Source organism: Fomitopsis serialis (assembly GCF_022376445.1).
Source record: "Fomitopsis serialis strain Sig1Antser10 chromosome Unknown B0H18scaffold_6, whole genome shotgun sequence".
NCBI classification, from domain to species: domain Eukaryota; kingdom Fungi; phylum Basidiomycota; class Agaricomycetes; order Polyporales; family Fomitopsidaceae; genus Fomitopsis; species Fomitopsis serialis.
In genome coordinates, this window is record NW_025954966.1 from 63,778 (window position 1) to 87,653 (window position 23,876).

At 56.5% G+C, this 23,876-nt stretch overlaps 5 protein-coding genes across 5 annotated transcripts; 4 read left to right on the top strand and 1 right to left on the bottom strand.

Moving 5' to 3' along the window:
* Window positions 1-907: 907 nt before the first annotated feature.
* Window positions 908-5,397, top strand: B0H18DRAFT_979633 (uncharacterized protein). The gene is made up of 2 exons (XM_048044407.1): window positions 908-1,372; window positions 2,451-5,397. The coding sequence occupies exons 1-2, from the start codon at window positions 1,107-1,109 to the stop codon at window positions 4,954-4,956; spliced, it is 2,772 nt and encodes a 923-aa protein (XP_047898201.1). The 5' UTR covers window positions 908-1,106; the 3' UTR covers window positions 4,957-5,397.
* Window positions 5,398-8,203: 2,806 nt separating this feature from the next.
* B0H18DRAFT_870057 (uncharacterized protein) lies at window positions 8,204-10,000 on the top strand (the record flags this gene model as incomplete). The annotated part of the gene is made up of 3 exons (XM_048040068.1): window positions 8,204-8,288; window positions 8,340-9,068; window positions 9,120-10,000. The coding sequence occupies 3 exons, from the start codon at window positions 8,204-8,206 to the stop codon at window positions 9,998-10,000; spliced, it is 1,695 nt and encodes a 564-aa protein (XP_047898202.1).
* A 4,921-nt stretch (window positions 10,001-14,921) lies between these two features.
* B0H18DRAFT_869920 (P-loop containing nucleoside triphosphate hydrolase protein) lies at window positions 14,922-16,948 on the top strand (the record flags this gene model as incomplete). Its single annotated transcript, XM_048040054.1, has 2 exons — window positions 14,922-15,236; window positions 15,293-16,948. 2 exons carry the CDS (start codon window positions 14,922-14,924, stop codon window positions 16,946-16,948), a joined length of 1,971 nt encoding a protein of 656 aa, XP_047898203.1.
* Window positions 16,949-17,743: 795 nt separating this feature from the next.
* On the bottom strand, window positions 17,744-20,275 carry B0H18DRAFT_841114 (uncharacterized protein; the record flags this gene model as incomplete). Its single annotated transcript, XM_048039495.1, has 5 exons — window positions 17,744-18,172; window positions 18,231-18,588; window positions 18,642-19,672; window positions 19,730-19,866; window positions 19,954-20,275. Coding segments are annotated over 5 exons (2,277 nt in total), but the record flags the coding sequence as incomplete, so codon positions are not given.
* Window positions 20,276-21,165: 890 nt separating this feature from the next.
* Window positions 21,166-23,164, top strand: B0H18DRAFT_902748 (uncharacterized protein; the record flags this gene model as incomplete). The annotated part of the gene is made up of 3 exons (XM_048041469.1): window positions 21,166-21,250; window positions 21,302-22,027; window positions 22,079-23,164. 3 exons carry the CDS (start codon window positions 21,166-21,168, stop codon window positions 23,029-23,031), a joined length of 1,764 nt encoding a protein of 587 aa, XP_047898205.1. The 3' UTR covers window positions 23,032-23,164.
* Window positions 23,165-23,876: the final 712 nt, after the last annotated feature.

Below are 23,876 nucleotides of genomic sequence, written 5' to 3' on the forward strand. Positions count from 1 at the left end.
GAGTCTCCGCCGGTTGAGACTCAGCACAGGGTCTTCATGAGACAGGTATTCGATCACCGCCTATCATTTCCTCGGTGCGGTATTTCGGAGCAGGAAATAGGTAGAAGTGTGCGTCGGGGATTTGTCGGAGGCCTGTATGTAATGAGATTTACTGTGAATGTGGGATGCTCTGTTGACAACGCCAGGCACATATATCTAGCTCATGCGACAGCTACGGTTGCTCTGCGGTTGCTAGCCGTAGTCAACATACAGAGATAAGTGGCGGCGCACGGCGACCGCCGGGCGTCTTCATATTGAATAGCCGACATTACGTCGGGCGTGTGCGATTGGCCAGAGGTTTGTCTTCTGACAGAGAGATGTTGTGAAAATCGACAGATCTAGCAAGTCTTCTGTGCATGTGGCGCGTGTGGCGCGTGAATGAGGCTACTGAACGCGACGCGGAGGCACATCCTGCTGCCTGGTCTCCAGCGCGTCTGGGCAGGTTATCTCCGTGAAGCGCAGTGTGGCGATCGGAATTGGGTCGGGAAGCCCGAGGAGGGAGGTTTGTTGCGTGGTAACAGCTGAACTGAGCCTGTGGTTGGCCGCGGCCTATTAGGCGGTTATGTACCTCGTGCCCCGCAACGGGCCACGACCACGCAACGCGCGACGACCATCACAGACACGTGCGGGCAGAGGGAAGTGCGACGACGCTGGGACGCGGTTGGAGACGCTGCGAGGACCGTGCGGGCTCGCTCCGACTGGCAGCAGAGGCTCGCGGTGCCGCGAGGGGCGAGGGACGAGGAAGAAGCCGCGATCGCTGAGAAGCTGGGCAGGGTCGGTGGAGGAGGTAAATGGAGGCTTAGATCCGTGCACGGCCCTAAGCGGGATGAGATTGCCGATGTGGCGGGCGTCGCGCGCGGAACCACTTGCGTCGCGTCTTCCTCTCCCCTTCCCCAATCGATATCCCCGGGCCAGACTGTTCATCTAGTCATGCAATCTTAAAACTGTAAACATATTCGCAGTAACGCCCCCTTTTCGCCCGCCCGACGCGCTCCCCCCGACGGCTGTCATTTTCTTCTTTCCTTTTCTTTTCACGGTCCTTCACGTTCCCCCACGCCCGCTTCGCGATGGCCGCGCCTGGCAGGTCGTCGACGAACCGCCTGCGCTCCAAAACCTCCGACATCTCTGACTATCTCCGCGGCACGCGCAATGAACCCCGGCAGCCAGAATCCAAGCCCACACCGCACGACGAGACACCGTCCAGGGGGATGCACATGATCTCGTTTTTCGGGCGCAGACGCAAGTCCAGCGCTGTGTCAACGGACAGTAGAACGCAGCGGGAAGGCGACGTTCCACCAGTGCCCCAGATCAGTGCAGTCGTCCAGTCAACCAGGTTAGTCGTGTTGTTATTTCAGAGCCATGTGGGTGCGCTTTGGGAGAGTGTCTATGGTGATAGTCTCTAGGTGGGGGATCCATACGGACCAGGAGTAGCTAGCCTGGTTCGCGCATTGGGTCCAGGCGTAGACATTGGCCACCAACGACCGGCGAGCTCTATTCCTGTGGAACGCCGTGGCTTTGTTCGCCTTCGTTGGGCCTCACCGATCACTATATGCGAGACCCATCTGCGTCTGCGTCTGTGTCTGGGTGTGTTCGAGAACGCTCGTGGTGGGGACTGAGCGGGTCGTGCTGGGTGCGTGCTGTCATGCGCACTTGTACTGCCTGCGGTGCGCGAGAGCCAGGTGCTTGGCGGGGGAGTCGGCATCCCAAGTGCGCTGTAGCCAGTCACCCCCGAGCACAGCAGTGTCGCACCCTCGCCAGATGCAGTGCCCTCGACACAACCAGGCTACGCGGCTCGTTTCGCCGCCTGGTCGCGATGCTATGCAACGTGGCAAAGCCGTTCAAGTCTCTAACGTCCTTCCAGCTATCTGCATGACGATTGACATACCCTGGGTGTTATACATGCAGACGGACTCACAGAAGGACGCTTCGCTTGTGAGCAAGCGCCAGCCTCTGTCGCGGTCCTGTCATTGGCCGCGCAACATCGCGAACTGGGGGCGATTGGAGTTGGACTGGAGCCCCGGCCATATGCATAACAGTCGAGGGGTGTCTAACGTCATGCGAATAGCTGTCATGCAGCATCCTACTCTGACAGAAGCGATCCGGAAGGAGTCTGTATCGTGATGGATATATGGACATGTTCGGTTTCCAGCGTGCAGCAGTAGTCGATGTATGCGCGTTTTTTGCATTCGCCCTGTGTGCATATAGTCACATCTGAGGAAGAAGAGTGCTCTTTTCGACGACATCGAGATGCGACACGATAGCACGGTCTGTCTACGCGTCGCGGAGCGTACCCATGACGATTGTGCGACTCTGTTTCATCTCCTGCTCTTGCCTCGTGCATAGCGCATGTGCGAAATATTTGCAAAGGGCTCGACCGTCGTGACCTGATCGCTAACGTCATTTCCTAGTAGCAGACCTTCATCCTCAAAATCGTCTGCCTCGTCTCCGACAACGCGCTCCCGCGTTCCGTCGCCGCTTTCTCCTGGCAACGTCTCACCACATTCGTTCGGCCCTCTGTCCCAACTCATTCACTCCAGGTCCATCAAACGTCTCAGCGGAACCAATGCAGAGCAGAAGCCCAAGGCGGGCACGTCGCTCCCAGTGCCTGCCGTGCAACGCCTTCAGTCGCAGAAGTCGACCTCCTTCGAGTTTACGCGGCGGGAGAGCAACGAGAGCCAGAGCACGCCCCCTAGTCGTCCCGCAAACGTCGCGGCTCGCAAAGCGTCGTCCAACCCACGCAGCAGCCACCTGACCATCACCGTGTCTGCACCACCCGAGGCCGACGACAGGCAGGATGATATCACGCCCCGCGCGTCCCGTTCCCCGCAGTCCGGCCCTTCGCCGCCGCCACCGCCGCCAAAAAACCCTGTAAGATCGCAGAGACGCAGAGCCCAGGAAGCACATAACTCAGACAGCTCCGCACCGCCTTCCCCGCTCACGCCTGTGCAGTTCCCCGCACCGTCAGTACCCCGAACGAGCACTAGCACGAGCAGCGTCTCTTCAGGCACGGGCGGAAACCGGACGTTCTCGAGACTCAGATCGAAGTTGTCGCGCGAGCGGCTCACCCAGAAGCGCGCGAGCGGCGTGCCAGTCGCAGCCAGTCGCGCCGCCGCGGCGGACGCTGTGTCCGACAACGACGGAGTCGAAAGCGCACCGGAGCCGAGTACGCGCGCGGCCCTGCCCTACCGTCCCGCTTCCGCCGCTTCCCTCGCTCGCGCCGTGTCCACCGCAGGCAAGCCATCAGCAGCAGCAGCCCGCGGGGGTTCGACTTCCCCTCTTCGGCGCACCCGTCTTCCGTCAGCCACCTCTTCCATCGCATCGAGCGGCAAGACCCCGCCGCCCGCTCTCACGGGCCTCCGCAAGGTGCGCGGCGGCCCACCCACGGACCCGCTGCCCGCGCCCCCGTCCTCTGAGTCCGCGTCCGCGTCGTCGAACTCGACCAAACGGAACACAGACGAGTCCCACAGCGACTCGGGTGGGTCTATGAGCACGATGCCCAGCATCCCGAGCGTGGCGTCCACACGCATGAGCGTCGGGCAGGTGCACCAGCTCCTGTTCCGCCATCGCACGGGGACCGCCACGTCCCTCGCGTCTACGAGCACCGGAAGCGGGACGCTCGCGAGCTCGGGGAGCAGCCCGCGCGCCGGCGGGGAACGCGAGAGCAGCAGCCCGCCGTCGCTGCTCCGCGAGCAGATCCTCGCCGAGAGCGGGCCCGTGCAGGCGGCGCGAGCGCGTCTGTCGGCCGGGACGGATGAGTCCTATGTCGGCGCGCACCTCACCACCGTCGAGCAGCTGCGCGAGGCGCTGCAGGCGCAGAGCGCGAAGTACCAGCGGCTCACCGCGTACCTGCTCACACTCTCGGAGCGGCACGCTGTCGAGAAGAGCGAGCTGATGCGACGGATCGAGACGCTCGAGAAGGAGGCGCGGAAGCGCGAGCAGGAGATCACCGGTCTGCGGTGGCTCGTCATGAACGCGGGCTCGAGCGCGTCGGCTGCTGCCGCTAAGAACGCGAATGGGGACGCGAATGGAAACGGGAACGGAAACGCGAATGGCGCGGCGGCGAAGGAGGGCCAAAACCCTGTGAAGCCGAGCCCTGCGGCGCGACTGCGTGATCGGATGCGCACTAGCTCAGGGTCGAGCTCAGGCAGCCATAAGGGCACACGGAAGGTCGCCTCGCCGGAGCGCGCCCTGTCCGCGGACTCGCATGGGGACCAAGAGAGCATAGAGGAGGGCCTCTACGAGATGCAGCAGTCGGTGTCGGACCTGATCGCACCCATGCAGCCGAGCCCAGCGATGTCGGACGCGGTCACGAATCCGGCGCCAGCGAGTGTTGGCGGCAGGATGAGCGTGAGGCGGTCAAATTCGCGAAGTCTATCTGAGGCGGCGAATACTGCCAAGGCCGCGTCGTCCGCATCGGCCGCATCGTCCGCGTCGCAGCGAAGAGTGAGGCAGACGAGCTCGCCCACACTGCCTGGTGATGCGATGGGGCTGGGAATCAGTGCTACCGACTTACCTAGCATCCCGTCCCTCCCAAGTTCTGAGCATGGCCACGGCGTCTCCCCGGCATCCTCCTCGGAGTCCGCCGCCTCAATCCCGTCCTTGACAGCCACGAATACGGCGTCTTCAGGCCTGTCTGGCATCCCTGAGACACCGACGACGCCGGGTAGAGCATCGATGGACATCACTGATGCGCTGAAGGATAAGGATCCGAGGCGTCGCTCGAAGAGAGAAAGCGTCGTCGTTGGCCCACCGCGCCCGGCTCGCCGTCACGCCCCTGCATCATCGGTGTCTTCGCTTTCGTCGGGATCACCCCCCACCGCGTATGCTGGGAACCTCAAGATGAGTACATCGCCTTCTATAGGCCAAGTGTTGGACCGGGCCAAACCGAGCGACACGGAGAAGCAGCGGTCCAGATAGTCAGGCTCGCCCTCCGGGTCGCACCCACCGTACGTGTATCAAAGATTCATTACAACTTGAAGCCGTGACAAGAGTTCATGGTATACGCCACTCGCCCCCACGTTCGTTCTACGTCGTATACATACTTCCGTATAATGTCGCCTATAGTCCCTTGCTTTGTGGTATATGTATCCTCGCTCTGGTTGGCACATCAGACGCTCCTAGTACCATACCCAACCTCGCGTACACTACAATTCGTTCATATCGTGCATATGTCGCTGTCACCGCATTCTAGCATATACTCTCGCCGTCATGGATTGCACATCATTAGCATTATCAGCATTAGCCTCTGTCATTTTTGGACCATTGTTATTACATTTAGAGCACGGAGCTTGTACCATGTCTCATCATCTTCCGACTCCCGTGCACTGTGAATACAAACGTATTTCTACTCTCACCTCACTTTCCGTGTCGACCGCGTGGTGGCTTTGGATTGGAAGCGATACATCCCTGCGAGGTACGTATGCAACCGCAATTGCCCTCGCGCCGAGCACATGCTTCCCGCGGGCTTTCATTATACTCTGCGGTGGTCATGTCAAATCCAATACTTGATCCATACGTTGTCGGGTGCGATTTCTACATGGAACGCGGTAGGAGGTACTGTGGCTACAATTTGTGCATACAAATGCGTTACTTCGTTGGCTTCATCACGGCGCAGTCATACCGCTCATGACCTCGTACAGTCCTTCCATCGGTCGTTTGCCGAGCCGTTCACTCCAAAATCGCATAATCGGCTCCCATTCCTCCTTGGACGCGGGCATACCGTCCCGCGAGCCCTTCTTCACCTCAAGAAAGTGACTGAACCCCTTCTTGAACGCCGAGACGTCCCCCGCCTTCAGCGCGCTCTCCGCGGGCGGCGGGCGGTGGAACAATAGCACGGGCGTCGGGCAGAGCGTCGACAATGTCGGGTACGACAGCAGCGGCCCACTCACGCTCACGACCGTCCCAAGTGGGCGCACCGCGTATTCTGCGTCTCCGCGCTGCTTCTCTAGCTCTGCCCGCCACCACCGGAGCACAAACTCGGCAGCGACGCTCCCGCCCTGGGCGAACCCGAAGAAGTGGATCCGCGCGGGCGGCCAGGCGCAATCTCGGGTGAGGTGCGCGAAGACGCGGTCGATGAGTGCGAGTGCGGGCGTGGGGTTCGGCCGCTCGAGGAGCTCGCCGAGCGGGTCGAAGGACGCGTACCATTGGAAGGCCTGCTCGTACAGGAAGGGAACCCTAGACGGGGCTAGCCGTTACGAGAGACTACAACAGCGTGTACGAGAGAGGGAGGACTCACTGTTCGGGCGCGCGCAGCGCGAGCGTGGCTGTCTGCGGGAGCTTCAGCTGGCGGCCCAGCTTGCCAAACGGCGCATGCGTGTCGCCTGCAGGTCCTGTCAATTCCAACATGCTTACGACGCTTCGCAGACTCGGGTTGCGACTCACCTAACCCGTGTAGTATGATGAGAAGGTTCTCGTCCGTGCCATCATCGCTGGGATTGTACGTGAACGGGACGGGTATAGAGGATGCCTTGGGCGATGGCTTCGTCTTCGGACTGTGGCTGCCGGGAGCCTCTTGCACCTTAAGGTCAGACATGGTGTCCTTGGCGTTCTGGCTACTGCAGGGTACTGCTCGTTATTGCCCGCCGTTCTGGGCTGTCGCGGGGATGGTGCATGATGGTTCGGGACGATCGTGAACCTTACAATTATGTGATGCGGAGCGCTCTACTCTCGTCACGGGTACCGGTGACTTACTGAGATGATTGAGCTTCCTGCCAGATGCAGCATACATGTGCTACTCACTGTAAGTAATCAGTAGAGGCGTCAGTGACCCAGTAACAGTCCAAGGTGGCCGAGATCATGTCCCGATATAGTAGTATTTGTCCGTGCTTGTCGCTGACTGTGGCTACGCGTTACAACATGGTGTGTGGCTGGACTTTGTACTTTGTACTTTGAGTCTTTGACAATCATGTCCACCTCCACGAATGCGACAGAAACGTTTACGCGCTCAAGGGTGCCAATGCTGCCGCCAGCAACTCCCAGGAATACTCTACCGAAACCCTTCTTCTCGACGCCATCCAACAACAAGGCGTCTGCGAGCTTCGCTTCGTCTCAAGGCGCAAGCACTACGGGGTTGAGGTAGGCGCAAGTCGCGCAGCACATATGCCCGGACTGACTTGGTGAATGCCGCACTCCAGGTTGCAAGACGTGGCCCCCGGCATCGAACGTGACCTCGAAAAGCACCAGCAGTGCACCCTGAAGAGCATGCAGACGTTCTTACTCAAATCAATCTTGCCTGGCGAGCAGGACCTCGACGGAAAGCTTGCAAGATGTATGGAGGAGGCCAAGGAGATTTGTACGAGTCCCGAAATGCTCGAACGGTTGGAAGACCTGTGAGTAACGAGTAGAAGTCGTATGTATACACGTGATCTAATACATATCACAGCAAAAATAAGCTGAGCTTTGGCGATTGTGAAAGCGCAATGTACATACCGTACATCGCGCTGACGAACGAGATCCTTGCGCAATGCCGCACAGGGCTGCGGGAGTTAGGCCAACCGTCGGACCTGGACATCATATGTCTCTGCAACGATCCGAACGTAATAATCGGCAACCATGATGAACAGAACACGTATCGCAAGCCAGACCTAGTGTACATCAACTGGCGAGGCATTTTGCGGCATGGCAACCGAGCTTCAAGCTGGGAAGCCGCGCGGCAATGGGTCGAGGCCTCGTTCAGCGACTCCACCAACCGCGTCTCACTTCAGTTGGACTGGAGCCAAGTACTCATGATGGACGAGCTGAAGAAGACCAGTTTCGACGAGAAACAGATGAAGGACATTCGACTGTATAGTCCGTCGGAGGGCAAGGTCGTCCCCTACGCGAATCCGGCCAAATTCGTCGCTGGCATGATGCTCGAGGTTCCAGCGCTGGTCTCATTGCACACCGTCTCGTCTGCTCATGGTATCGTGTGTTTTGAACTTATGGTTTTTACGAATCTGACCGTCCTTGCTCTGCAGACGCGAAGGTATCGACCGGTTCGAAGCGCAAACAAACTTCGCAGACAGCTAGTGCGAGTAGTTCGAAACGGCGGAAGACGAGTGCCACGGACAACCGAGGAGGGGGGCTGACAGAAGTCGACAACGCTGGCAAGAAGAAAGCGAAAGCGAAAGGCAAAGGGAAAGCGAAGACGAAACCGACAGCGAAAGATCCGAACCGCCCGCCCCCGATGGTGCAGATGGCCATCTATGCCTCCGAAATGCTTTCTGTAGAGGGGCTGATCAGGGATCATGGACTGGGCATGCTGACCCAAGGTTTGTGTTCGTATGCTGCTGTCTTGTTCGGGCTGACCACAACGCATACAGACGGTTGGACGTGGTTATGGTATTTCGACAGCGCGGGGGCGATCCAAGCGCAGGGCTTCAACATACTCGCACACACCGCAGACTTCGTGTTCATCTTGATGTTGCTCCAGCGCTTCAATCTCCCGCAGTGGGGGTTCCCGCAGGGGACGAATTCTGAGGCGAAACTCGACGTGGTTCGGGGTCTGCCCGAATCGCGAGATGAGACCCCGGGACCGGCTGGTCACACAAGATTGATGCCCGCTGCACCGGGAGCCAAGACTTTCGAAGTCGTTGGAACGGACAGGAAGGGCGTGCCCAAGACCATGGTGGTGAATCCAACGCGCGTCCTCTACAAGCCCTCGCCTGTCCTGAAAGGGCGTCGAACAATGGTGCTTGAAGCGCAGGACCCGGACATGCCTACAACGTCTTATGTTGCGAAATGGTCCTACCCCCAGACGACACGTCACAATGAGGCCGAGACGATATGGATAGCTCGCGAAATCGTCGAGGAGGTAGACAAATCTGCGCTGGGAGCGATGACAGACGTGATTGCATTCAAGGACTTCTCGCATCTATCTACAAACACCATCCGAGGCCATCTCCGTCTAGTCAGTGACCCCACACAGTCGCTCATCGACGCTGAGCACTACGGGGAGCGCATCCTGCGGTGCATCTTCGAGGTGGAGTTCAAGCCATTGACGTATCTGTCCGACCTTGAGTTCGTGCGGGGCATAATCAATTGCATTCACTGTAAGTGTCTCTGCGTGATCTCTTCACGCGATGTGCTCAACGTCTTGATAGGCCATATGATTCTTTGGATCGGTAACGGCAAGTACAGAGTCGAACACACCGACGTCAGCTTTTGGAACTTGGGCGTTTGCCCGTTTTCGCTATGCATCAGGCTGCGCGACTTCGACCTTGCTCGTGTGGTGGTAGCCGGCCAGCCAAGCAAACCTCAAGGTTCGGAGAGGACGGGCACCGTTCCCTTCATGGCGCTTGACCTCTTGACGGAGGCCTATTGGAATGGTCAACGCGAGCGACTCTATCGCCACGATCTAGAGGCATTCGTGTGGGTCGCGATGTACTTCGCTTGGGCTTTCGACGACGAGGGACTTGAAGACCTGACCTCCCCGGTCCAAGTCTGGCTGACGGGCGACTACGACCAATGCAGACTAGCGAAAGGCGACTTCCTCAGGACCCGGGCGGGAGAGCTCCCAGATTGGATGACGAGCGAAGACACCCCGCTGGGATACGCCCTGTCCTTTGCCAGGATGATTTCTCAGTGGCTAGTGGGAGAGGAGGCACAGCGCCGGAAGGCTGCAAACCCAAAGGTCGACGTTCTAGATCGATTCGCCAAGAAGAACCACCTTTCCCGAAGTCGTGGCGATGAACTTGAGGAAGCAAAGCATGACTTCGAACTCTTCTGGGCTGAAATCGAGGCCATTCACAGCGCAGTCAAGGATGTGGAGCCAACGCCCGAGCGGGTTAACTATTACATGGAGCGAGAGAAGAAGATCACGGCGATGAATACACAGCGCGAGGCGGAGGAGGCCAAATTGGACAGAGAAGCGAACGCGGAGGAAAGGGAACGGAAGAAGGCTAAGAGGGAGGCGGAGCAGGAGGCACGCAAGGAGCGCGACCGGAATATGCAGCTGAGGCGCAAGGTAATTTCTGCATTGTAACCATTGATCTGTACTCTCCATTACTATCATACGACCGGACTTGGATACATACCTATGGACAGTTTCCTGCATTGAAGGTGCTACGTATACTATCTGTCGCTCGTCTCGTTCTCCACGGGCAGGCCCCCAACCACTAGTACTTGCGACAAGCACAGGCGGTTATATACATATGTACGAAATTACTCGGTTCTGATGGGTATCCAGACTCGGACAGACTCACATGCGATGTGTCCACCGAGGTGAGTGAGATCCCAGCCCACGCAAGGCTTCCCGGGTGCTTTCACTGTACTTGGCGTTGGTCATGTCAAATTCCATCCTCGATCAATACGTTGTCGGGTGAAATTACATGGTAGGAGGTACTGTGTCTACTATTCGTACATACAAATGCGTTACTTCGTTCAAGACTTCATTACGGCGCAGTCATGCCGCTCATTACCTTGTACAATCCTTCCATCGGGCGTTTGCCGAGCCGTTCACTCCAAGATCGCATAATCGGCTCCCATTCCTCCTTGGACGCGGGCATACCGTCCCGCGAGCCCTTCTTCACCTCTAGAAAGTGACTGAACCCCTTCTTGAACGCCGAGACGTCCCCCGCCTTCAGCGCGCGGTGGAACAACAACACGGGCGTCGAGCAGAGCGTCGACAATGTCGGGAACGACAGGAGTGGTCCACTTACACTCACGACCGTCCCGAGTGGGCGCACCGCGTACCCTGTGTCCCCGCGCTGCTTCTCCAGCTCTGCGCGCCACCACCGGAGCACAAACTCGGCAGCGACGCCCCCGCCCTGGGCGAACCCGAAGAAGTGGATCCGCCCGCCCGGCCAGGCGCAGTCTTGGGTGAGGTGCGCGAGGACGCGATCGAGGAGCTCGAGTGCGGGCGTGGGGTTCGGCCGCTCGAGGAGCTCGCCGAGCGGGTCGAAGGACGCGTACCATTGGAAGGCCTGCTCGTACAGGAAGGGGACCCTAGACGGGGCTAGCCGTTACGAGAAACTACAACAGCGTGTACGAGGGAGAGAGGACTCACTGTTCGGGCGCGCGCAATGCGAGCGTGGCTGTCTGCGGGAGCTTCAGCTGGCGGCCCAGCTTGCTAAACGGCACATGCGTGTCGCCTGTCCGTCCCATCAGCTCTAGCGTGCGTACGATGCCTCGCAGACTCGAGGTTCGGCATACCTAATCCGTGTAGTAGGATGAGGAGGTTCTCGTCCGTGCCATCATCGCTGGGATTGTACGTGAACGGGACGGGTATAGAGGATGCCTTGGGCGATGGCTTCGTCTTCGGACTGTGGCTGCCGGTAGCCTCTTGCACCTGAAGATTAGACATAGTGTCCTTGAACACTGAAGCTTTGATCACTGCAGAGTACCGCTCGTTATTGCCCGCCGTTCTGGGCTGTGGCGGGGACGGTGCATGGTGGTTCGGGACGACCGTGCGCGTGAACCTTGCAGTCAGTGATGCGGAGCGCTCTGATCTCCCTCGCCTCCTGCCATCTGACGCTCGTCAAATAGGTACGCTCGTCGCTCGCCATGGTCCGCTTTGTTGGCAATGTATCAGTCGCGTCGTGCACGGGCCAGTTGCTCTTGATCCAGGTTCTGGCATGGATGGCCACCTCAACTCGCTGTCCACCGCACTGGCACTGGAGCGCGGTAGACACACCTTGACATGGGTTTGTTCTGCATCCGCGCGTTGGCATCCGATTTCAATTGTGAGTCTCGAATTGATATTCTAGTGCTCCAGTTGCAAACGGAGGGCTGCGCGAGCCCCCCATGCCAGCAATCAGCGTCGCATCCCTGGCTTCCAGCGAGCGCATGCCTTACGGTTGTTTCGTCTCCAGCCGGCCCAGGAGGTCGCAGGTGTGCGTCTGACACCACTGAAGCGTTCAACGCTCTGCGCCGTTACGAGGCTGCATATGTATGTAACTCTCCGCTTGGTCATCGATCCACTTCTTGCCTTCGCTCCTTCAACTGGTACGAGACTCGTACCGCCTCCGAGTCAGGCTCTTCGCTGGCGCCACTAGCCAGAGTTCTGGTCCGGCGTCGAGATCAAGACACATTCAATCCGGGAGGTCTCTGGGCACTTTAATACACTTAGGCCTTCTCGGAAAGGCTCATATGCATTGTGTTCACCGGGGCGAGGGAGATTTCAATCAGCAGGCATGCAGGAAGAATATCGAGCGCCTACTATAAGTCCCTAGTCGCGGTCAAGGTTCTGAGTGAGTCGCTTTCACTGTTGTCGATCGGTTCTTGAGATTGACCTATGTACGTAGGTCTCTACAGAAGCGGTGCAGACTCCTGAGCGACACGCTGGTCTGGTAATCTGACGAATGTCGAACGGCAGGCGCCACCGGGGTCTGGCAGGCGAACTTGCGCGCGCTTGAACTGTCGAGACGGCGAGAAGAACGGTCGTCTGAACGCAGCAGCGAGAACGTACATATCAGACCTAGTACTACCGGCAAGCATTGCAGCTAATTTCAGAACGATAGTCACTCTCGAACGCGCGCGACATATGATGACTAAGCGCTCCGTGCTTCGGGAGCGGCGCACACCGTTCTTCTGCACCACTGCAACCTGTGCGAGATCTTCCACACACAGCGACCTGTCCAGGACCAGCCCCTCGCAACGACATACACGACACGATCCCGTGAGCAATCAGGTTGATGCGAACCAATAATTATGCAGAATGTGTCTGGTCAGCCTTGCTCTACAACACCACTGACATTCCAGTGAATCCCATGCCTTGCCAGTCGCGAGCCATGTAGAAAGTGTTCACAGCTAATTTCAGAACGATAGTCACTCTCGAACGCGCGCGACATATGATGACTAAGCGCTCCGTGCTTCGGGAGCGGCGCACACCGTTCTTCTGCACCACTGCAACCTGTGCGAGATCTTCCACACACAGCGACCTGTCCAGGACCAGCCCCTCGCAACGACATACACGACACGATCCCGTGAGCAATCAGGTTGATGCGAACCAATAATTATGCAGAATGTGTCTGGTCAGCCTTGCTCTACAACACCACTGACATTCCAGTGAATCCCATGCCTTGCCAGTCGCGAGCCATGTAGAAAGAGTTCAACTATTCGGACTCTGCGAGAGTCATGGTAGCTCTACACTACTACTGTAAATGGTAGAGAGACAGGTCCATAATTCAGATTTCAGATCATATATCATCTGTTGTGTCTGCTCGCGCAAAATTGACAGGAGACGATGAACGACAGTGGTGCAGAAGAGCGGTGCGCGCCGCCTTCTTGAAGGTTGGAGCGCTTAGTCATCGTCTGTCGCGCGCGTTTGCAAGTGACTATCGTTCTGAAATTAGCTGTGATCTTTACCGCATGGTGAGTTGAGGAGAACTTATCCGTGGATGCGGTGGTCCACCGTCCGTCATCATCATGGTCTATATGAGAGAGTTTTGGCAGCAACTGTGGAAGTTCACGCCACCACCAGGCCACAGCTCCGACACCGCCGATCTCTGTGAGATCTGCGGCGGGCGTGACACGGGTGTTACCGGCCCGCCTGGAGAGTGGTCACCCTCCCAAGCGTCAACCGTGCGCGAATCGCCATGAATAGTAAGAGTGTCACGGTCAGTCACTCGGCGTCACACTCTCGACCAGCCCCACGGAGCCCCACCACCACCAGACCTCAGCTCCATCTCCACCGCTCAATTCAACTTCAACAGTTGTTTCCAAAACTCTCTATGATGATAGTCCAAGTTGGCCGAGATCGTGTCCCGATATAGCCATGATTGTCGCTACTGTGGCTTGACTGTGGCTACTCCGCCACGGTGGCTTACAGCTCGGTGCGTGGCTGGATTTTGTACATACCTTGTACCCAGATAACCATGTCCAACTTCACGAATGCGAAAGCGGGCTCATCAATGTCGCCGACCGCAACTCCCAGGAATGCTCATCCAATAACTTTCCATGGGCCGGCGCCGTTCAACAACAGGGCGTCTGCGAGCTTCGCTTCGTCTCAAGGCGCAAGCACTACGGGGTTGAGGTAGGGTACAAGTCGCGCAGCACATATGCCCGGACTGACTTGGTGAATGCCGCTTTCCAGGTTGAAAGACGTGGCCCCCGGCATCGAACATGACCTCAAATCGCACCAACAGTGCACCCTGAAGAGCATGCAGACGTTCTTACTCAAATCGATCTTGCCTGGCGAGCAGGACCTCGACGGAAAGCTTGCAAGATGTATGAAGGAGGCCGAGGAGATTAGTACGACTCGTGAAATACTCGAACGGTTGGACGACCTGTGAGTAACGAGTAGAAGTCGTATGTATACATGTGATCTAATACATATCGCAGCAAAAATAAGCTGAGCTTTGGCGATTGTGAAAGCGCGATGTACATACCGTACATCGCGCTGACGAACGAGATCCTTGCGCAATGCCGCACAGGGCTGCGGGAGTTAGGCCAACCGTCGGACCTGGACATCATATGTGTCTGCAACGATCCGAACGTAATCCTCGGCAACCATGACGAACAGATCACGCATCGCAAGCCAGACCTAGTGTACATCAGCTGGCGTGGCATATCTCGGGGTGGCAAACGAGCGACAAGCTGGGACATCGCGCGACAATGGGCCGTGGGCGCGTTCAGCAAGAAGCTTCCACTTAGACTAGATTGGAGTCAAGTGCTGATGGTGGACGAGCTGAAGAAGACCACGCTCGACACGGAACAGATGAGGGACATTCGAGTTTATAACCCGTCTCAGGGTCAAGCCATCCCATACGCGGATCCGGCCAAATCCGTCAATGGCATAGTCTGTGACTCAATAGCGTGGTGGAACCGGACTAGAGCCGCTTCGGTATCTTCCGAGCACGTGAAGTTTACCGCCCGTGTAAACACGTCAATAACAGTAAACAACGCGTCCCTGAGTTGCGCGCAACGCGTCCCTGCCAGCGGGTTGAGCGACAACCACTGGCACTATGGCAGCTGGGCCCTCCAGGTACATGTTCAGTACTGCGGAGGGGCACGTGTTGACGCGCAGCATCCTTCGCAAGCACATTCCCTATGATCCGCATGATTACCAACTCGAAGGGGTTTGTCAAGTCCTCGACGGAGTTGACCTCTTGGCTGCACTCGCTACTGGTTCTGGCAAGACGGGCTTCTACTCCATGTATATGCTAATGCTTACAGAATTGTCAAATAATCAGTCTCTTTGCAACCCTCCTTATCACAGTGTTCCGAAGGACCCTGCTATGGTCGGCATATATCCAACTATTGGGTTGGAGGAGCAGATGGTAAGCGTAGATTTGCGTGTTCCACTGTCACATACTAACTATTATGTGTACTCAAGGCCGAAGAATTTACTAAGATTGGTTTATCATCTCTGGTCATCAACTCCCGAACACTCGAGGCGGCGCGGGCATCGAGTACCAACCTCTGGGTACGTGCTCGCGCAGGAGTGACCATGCTACTCCTATCCCCAGAGCAGCTCGCCTCAAAAGGGTTCGAGTCCCTGTTACAGAATCCCACATTTCGGAACAGGGTTTGTGCAGTAGGACTCGACGAAGCCCATGCCCTGGACACCTGGGGAGCCAGCTTCCGGAAGAGCTACCGCCAGATCGGCTTCATCCGCGCGCGCATGCCGGACCGAGTTCGTATCATTGCGGCGTCGGCGACCATTCGCGTTGATGGGCCGAAGGAGAATATCTGCAAGCTCCTTGGATTTCGTGCTGGCGAATACTACGAACTTCGTCGATCAAATGTGCGGCGGAACGTTCGCCCAATCTTCCGTGTCCTACAGTCCGGCCTTGGCGGATGGGCATTCCCCGACTTGGATTGGATCATTCCTGACGGACGCAAGACCGTCATATTCTGTCGCACGATTGCACTCGGGTATCGTGTCTTGGTCTACCTGTGGAGCAAGATACCAAATGGTGCAGATTGCACGCGTTTCTTACGCCTGTACAACGCACTCAATTGGACGACGTACAACACAGAGACCCGTGAACTTATGCGTTGCGACGAGTCGTGCAAAATTATCATCGCAACTGCAACCTTCATGATGGGCGTCGATGTGCCCAACATATTCCGAGTACTTCTGCTTGGCGATCCCGAAAGCACGGAGGAGTGGCTGCAGTGGCTGGGTAGGGCACAGAGAGACGTGAAATTGACGGATGATGGCGAATGTATTACGTACATCACAAAGGGTGCTATCTCCAATGCGCGTGGGATCATCGACGGAACTCTGTCACACGGCGCGAGTCGAAAGAAGACGAAATCATCATCTGACAAGAACGCGGTGATGGACAAGGCAATGGCGAGGGTCCTCCTTGCTCCCTGCAAGATCGCTGAGCAGGACATGCTCTACGCCAATCCGCCATCTGACCCTCCATGTCTCTGCGAGACGTGCACAGCGCGCTCTGCTCGCCAACCTCTCCGGTCAGAGACCCCTTGGCCATGCAACTGCAGTGGCCCCGGAGAGCTTGGTTGTCAACCCGAGGCCATTGTCGCCCCCGTCGCTCGCAAAAGCAAGACAGACAATCCAGTCCCAAAGGCTAAACGACTCACCAAGGCGATGCGAGCAGTCGGCATGGACCGGTTCATCCACTTCCGTAACAAGATCTATCTCGCCGACACCTCTGCAGCAGCGGACCTCTTCCCTCCGGAGGTCTTCTTTCCAGAGCCTACGATGAAGGCTATCCTTGACCGCTTCGCACTCATTGCAACACCGGGCGAGCTGCAGGACCTGATTGCCAAACGAACGTATCTTCTTCCACATTCCGAAGGCCTGTGGTCTGTCATTGTCGAGCTCCAGATAGCATTCGTGACGATGCGTGGCAAACCAAGTGCTTCGAAGTCGAAGGAGACTGAAAGCGACATACCTGGCTCGGATGTCGGTGGAAACGGTGCCACAGTGGCGAATGAGGCGACCGCAGAGGAAGATCACGGCGATGGGTTTGAGAATGCGAGTATGATGCTAGAGTGGGATTTGGGTGTTCGGCAGTGAGTCACACACATTCGGCGTGTCTGCACACTGATATAACTGTCGATACCTTAGGGACGCAATGCTATGCCCTGAAGCGAGTTCAACACTTGAGTGGAAACTCGGGACGGACGCAGACTGCGACGCAGTCCAGCAGAGTCCCTCGGCCCCTGATTCCACAAGTCATCTACAGGCACCACCGGTCTCCGATCGACCAGTGCAGCCATCTGGACCACTCTCATCGCGTAAGCGTGCAGGGACAGCATCTGCGAGTGTGCCGCAGAACCGGCCGCAAACAAGATCGCGCACGGCCATAGTACGTCTAATCATGTTTGTAGGACCATTCAGAATTACTAAGGGACTTTAGGAGATCGGGAAGGAGAACAGCTCTACGCATACATAGAGACACACCTGTCATACATTGTCAATCTCGTCCAAATAGCCGTCATTGGCCGTCTCCGATTCTTCAACTTCGCTGACCGCGAGACCGTCTTCATCCAGCTCGCCTTCCCCGTGGTCTATGATATGTCGCACATCGGTATCCTCCAACTCTATCACGAGCTCGCCGTCGACTAATTGCATGTTCCCACGTCTATTTTGTGCGTGTGGGAGTTCGGTACCATCCGAGTCTGCATCATCCTCGTCAACTGTGTCTTGTACATCTTCGTCGATCTGTGTCTGTAGCTCTGCGATGGCCGCAGGCGTAGCGTTCCGTAGGTTGCGGCCACGAGTGGACTCGACTATCCACTTTTCGAGCTTGCCTGTTTGTAGACTGACAACACCAGTTTTGTAGGTGTCAATGGTTTGTGATGAAGTCGTGTATGACCGGCCAGCCATGAATTGGTGGAGATGGGTCTCCTTGTACACTCGCAGTAGAGTCGACACTTCCGGTTTGCTGTGCGGCTCTGGATGGTAACCCTTGCGTTTTGCCAAGCCTATCGACTGACCCCAACCATTTTTGAGGTCCACGAAATAGTGAACGTTCCGCGCGATTACATCACGGATAAGCTTGCCATCCCACTCGCTCCCACTTCGTTGGACGGCGTCTTCCAGGGCGAGATTCAAGTGCTCTTGCATTAGATCACCCTCCTGATGTCGTCCGCTTTCCCCGGAGGGGTTGACAAGCCAGTTCCGAAGGAATAAGGTTCGTAGTTCTTCATCCGACTCAAAGTCTAAAGACACTACCATCTCGAGGATATAGCTGGTGTATTTCGTATGTCCCGACCCAGCGAAGTTGAATAGCATCATCTAATATCTGCAGTAAGTACCATTAACTTTCCGGTGCGAGCATGGCATCTATCCTCACCTTTATACCTTCATAGACACTCCCGACATCACCCATTGCGACCGCCTGGGCAACAGAACGCGAGAGGGCCGTATCAATCATGAAGAGCATGGATTGCGCAAGTGATCGATCACCTGCGAATGAGGTACCTTCGGTACTAGTACCGCCAGGAGTTTGCCAGGGCTCGGGTGCTGATGGGATGCCTAGCGTCTCGGTGACTTGATCACCAGCAAGCGCTATATGGTACGCCTTCCGTGACATGTACCGCGCATACAGAGTCTCCGCAACTTTGTGTAACTCCTCCAGAGTTGGTAATGCATCTCGGGCTGCCAGCGCCTTGAAGTACGCGAAGATATCCTCGGTCTGGAAGTGGATTCTACTTGTTGGTGAGCAACAAGTATATCATGAGTCACCGGCACATAACCAACATACCGGAAGCAATCTAGCATGCGTACGTCGAGGACCAAGTATGCGAGATAGACTGCTGAATAGTAGTCAACCTTCTTGAGGTTCGTCGGCTCCTTCTGATCAATTTTGTTGGCGCTGTGGCCGAGCTTTGACGGGTCGTTGGTAAGGCTATCACCCCAATGTGTCTCGAACATGAGGCTGACATACGTCCACTCCGTATGCCAGGTTTCAAGAAACGGAACCACGTTCTCGAAGCGCTTGAAAGCGCTATCCTGGAACTGCATGTACTGCTTCAGCTTGAGCAGCCGCTCGAAAGTGAGCCCATCTCCGCCCACGAAGATGAGCCGATTGGGATCGTAGTCGTCCTCGCTTTGTCCGATCTGGCCCAAGAAGTCAATCATGGCGTCGCGAAGCTCGGTAATGACATTCTCGTTCTTCGAAGATGTGCCGAGTGGATGAATGACAGTCTTCTGATCAGGGACACGAAACTTCGAAGCTTGCGTGCGGTAGATCTCGGCCACCTTGGACTTGTACGTCGCCAGTTCGGGGACGTAGTTGACCAACGTCTGGAGCCACTGCAAGACGAAGACCTGTCGCAGATGATGTTGATCTACCACCTCGAGTAGCGACTCCACAGTGAGTGTAGCACGCATATTACTCTCGAGTGACAGCTTCTTCTTTCTGGCGTCAGCGACAGCGAGATCGAAGTCAAACATCTCCGCCACGGTCCCCGCGACACCAATCTTCATGACGTTCTCATGTCCGATTCGGTGCTCGCGCACCTTTACATGCTGTTGCACGTTGTCAAAACGCATTGCGAGGCCAGTACGTTTGTCTTTTCCAGCCTTTATGAGGTGTTCCGCGCGCTGTGCTGACATGCGTGCCAATGTTGCATAGGTCGCATTGTAACTCTGCGAGAAAGCAATGCGACTCCCGTAGTTGAATATCCCTCGTGATGCCCCATTGGCAAAGAACATGATGGACCGGGCGGACGGGTGTAAGCGCGCGAATTTCGTGTGCGAGAAATTCACCATACTGATGATTTCGAGCGCGACCTGATTGAATGACAGAGGTCAGTTTGCCGATGAGAATTCGAGATCGATCTGGCTTACAAGCTGCGGTGGTCTTGTCTTCCTCACGACAATTACACCATCACGTTTGTGAGGCTCCGGTGAGGCAAGCATCGTCAGGAGTCGGAGTGTAAGTGGTTGGTGCATCTGCGCGACAGATTTGACAGATTTGATGGTTTCTAGACCGATGTCATCCCATGCCAGCTCCTTATGGCCGCGCTTCCCAGCCTGACTACCATGCAGACCACTAGAGCCCTTCACCGCACTCCGCATCTCCTTCAAGAGCTTCTGATGGCATAATTGTACCACCATAGATGTTATCGCTGCCCGAGCTGACGGGATCTCGGTGAACGGCTTGTCAAGTGAATACATGAGGTCGTCCGGCGAGTTCGGGTCTGGTCGACCTGCATGGTCATGAAGCCAGCTGTCGATGATACTGATTGGCTTGTATTTCGACTGTCCGCTGAGGAAGCGGCGAACCATGAGTCCATGTGACTGGGTTCGATGGATAGGCTGCTGATTTTCGTCCCTCACCCGGAACAGGTGATGCAGAAACTGGGAGAGTGTCCAGTCGATCTCCTTGAGGACAGCGAGCATATGCTCAAGCTTGTCCTCGTCGGAACGCCTTGTTTGCATTTTGTCAGATGCCCGCCGAGATTCGTACTGACTTGGATGGCCTGAACTCGAGCCCATGGACTCTGGTGGTACCGAGCTGATTGGGGTGCTCTGCGGCATCAAGATGGCACCCGGATGACTGAGCATATGATGTGTGGGGTAGATGATGGTGCCCGGTGGTGGCCCGTGCATAGGGACCAAGCCGTAGGTCGAGTATGGCCAATATGGAGGGCCAGGACCTGGATATTGCTGACTGCCATCTGTGGGTTGTCCAGAGGGGTTCATGGCACGTCGTTGCGACAGTGTCAGCAGTATAGCATGGGGTCAACCTCTATACATTGGTTTTGTTATCTATGACCCATCGTAGCTGTACAATGTGTTCGTGAATGTCTCTCGTACTACCATCTGAAGCACACATCTCTCTCAGCCACTCAGCCACACGGCAGGTGATGCTCCGCACACTCCGATTGGCCCGGACATTCGGAGTTTGGTGAAAGGCTCTAGTCCTACTAGAGGGGCGCGTACGGGAGCAGACCATAAAAGCGCTTGCGTTCTTTTATGGTATGCAACGGAGACTATCAATGGCATGACGCTCGAGGTTCCGGCGCTGGTCACACCGAACGCCGTTCCGTCTGCGAATGGTATGGTGTTTTTGAACTCGACGTTTATGCGACTCTGACCGTCTGTGTTCTGCAGACGCGAAGGTATCGACCGGTTCGAAGCGCAAGTCTTCGCAGCCAGCTGATGCAAGTAGTTCGAAACGGCGGAAGACGGACACCAAACTCACGGGGCTGACCAAAGACGTCACGGTTGGCAGGGACAACAAGCACGCGAAAGAGAACGATCCAAGCCGCCCGGCCCCGATGGTGCAGATGGCCATCTACGCCTCCGAAATGCTTGCTGTAGAGGGGCTAATCAGGAATCACGCACTGGGCATGCTTACCCAAGGTTTGTGTTTGTTCGGCGCTGTCTTGTCCGGGCTGACCACAACACATACAGATGATTGGACGTGGTTATGGTATTTCGACAGCGCGGGGGCGGTCCAAGCGCAGGGCTTCAATATACTCGCACACACCGCAGACTTCGTGCTCATCTTGATGTTGCTCCAGCGCTTCAAGCTCCCGCAGTGGGGGTTTCCGGAGGGGACGAACTCTGAGGCGAGACTCGACGTGATCCGGTGTCTATCTCCACCGCGAGCTGAGATCCCGGGACCGGCTGGTGGCACAAGAGACCCGGCACGTCAGCCGGTCGAGACCTTCGAAGTCGTTGGAACGGGCAAGGATGATTTGCCCAAGACCATGGTGGTGGATCCAGAGCGTATTCTGCACAAGCCCTCGCCTATTCTGAGAGGGCGTCGAACGATGGTGCTTGAGGCGCAGGACCCGGGCATGCCTACAATGTCTTACGTCGCGAAATGGTCATATCCCGAGACGATACGCTGCAATGAGGCCAAGGCGATCTGGATAGCTCGCGAGATTGTCGAGGACATGGACAAAGAGGCGCTGGGATCGCTGACAGACGTGGTCGCATTCAAGGACTTCGCGCACCTGTCTACAGACAACATCCGACGCCATCTCCGTCTATTCAGCGACCCCACACAGTCGCTCGTCGACGCTGAGTACCACGGGGAGCGCATTCTGCGGTGCATCTTCGAGGTGAAGCTCAAGCCATTGACGTATCTGACCGGCTTCGAGTTCGTGCGGGGCATAATCGATTGCATTAACTGTAAGTGTCTCCGCGTGATCGATTTGTGCGATGTCCTCAACGTCTTGACAGGTCACAAACTCCTGTGGATCGGTAATGGCAAGCACAGAATCGAACACACCGACCTGAGCTTTTGGAACCTTGGCGTTTGCCCATTTTCGCTGCGCGTCAGGGTGCGCGACCTCGACCTTGCTCGTGTGGTGATAGTCGGCCAGCCAAGCCAACCTCAAGGGTCAGAGAGGACGGGCACCATCCCGTTCATGGCGCTTGACCTATTGGACGACGCCTACTGGAAAGGTGATCTCGAGCGCCTCTATCGCCACGATCTGGAGGCCTTCGTGTGGGTCACGGTGTACTACGCTTGGGCCTTCAACGACGAAGGAGTTGAAGACGAGGCTTCCCCAGTTCAAGCCTGGCTGACGAACGACTACGACCTATGCAGACTCAAGAAGGTTACCTTCCTTGCGCGTCAGGCGATCCATGAACTCCCGGACTACAAAACGAGCCAGGGCAAAGACTCCACGTTCGGAATAGTCCTGTCCTTTGCCAGGCGGCTTTCTCGCTGGCTAAACATAGAGCGCTCGCTCCAGTCAGCTACAAACCCACACTGGCCTGATCCTTTCGATGAGTCCGCCGACGACGAAGGTGTCGAGAATGAGCCACTCTTCTCAGATGGGAAACATGGCGATAAGCTCCAAGACGCAGTTCGTGTTTTCGAACACCTCTGGGATCACCTCAAGGGTTTTCGCTCGGTAGTCAAGGGCGTGGAGGTGACGCCTGAGCGGGTTGAATATTACATGGAACGAGAGAAGAAGATCGAGAAGTTGAAGGCGCAGCGTAGGGCGGAGGACGACAGATTGGACAGAGAAGCAGACGACGAGGAAAGGGAACGGAAGAAGGCTAAGAAGGCGGAGGAGGAGGAGGCACGAGAGGAGTGCGACCGGCTTGTGGATCTGTACTCTCCGTTGCTATCATACGACCGGACTTGGTTACATACCTACATTTTGGACGATTTCCTGCATTGAAGATGCTACGTATACTATATGTCGCTCGTCTCGTTCTCCACGGGTGGTGCAGGGCACCGAACCACTCGCGACAACCATTATGTATAGGCGGCTACGTATATAATATACACGAACTTACTCGGTTCTGAAGGGTTTCTTCGTGGCGCACGCCCGGACGTGACCGGTATGAATATCTGACAGACATTCCTCACGCGACAAGAGCTAAAACACAGCTTGTCAATGTCATTGTTAGTTGGAAAGATGTAACATGTATTACTGAGACGAAAACACGCAGTGCGCCGAACGCTACCCAATACAGGACTACAACCGCACTGAGTACAGCGACGAAGACACGTCTGAACCTGCCCTGCTCGTCCTTCCCATCCCCCCGCGCTCGCCGACAGCAAACCGGAAGCTGGACGCGGTCGCCTGTCACCATAAGCAAGATCTGAAAGAAACTGAAGTCAGCACAAACTCGACGCTTTGCAACGAAAAACAAAGGGGTTCAGAGATAGCGGGCGCGCCTGCCAAAGCAGACGGCCCGAAGGTAGCTGAGATAATGTTCTGCAACGCAAGGTAACCCTTGCTAAAGCCAAATGCCTCAAACATCATAACGAGGACGGCAGCCATCCGAGAGGTGGAAGAAGTACTCACCGAGTGCAAGAAGACGGACGTGCCCCTGGTTGCGAGGACGATCACCTCGGGGTTATGTACACAACGAATGTACACGGAGAATGCTATTGACATGGCCCACGTGGGCGTTAGGTGCCAGTGACTTGTTCAGCTACGCGAGACTGGGTGTCCTCAGGCTCCACCGAAGACTCGATAGTCTCTGCAGACTTGATCTTCCTCTTCTTATACGGACC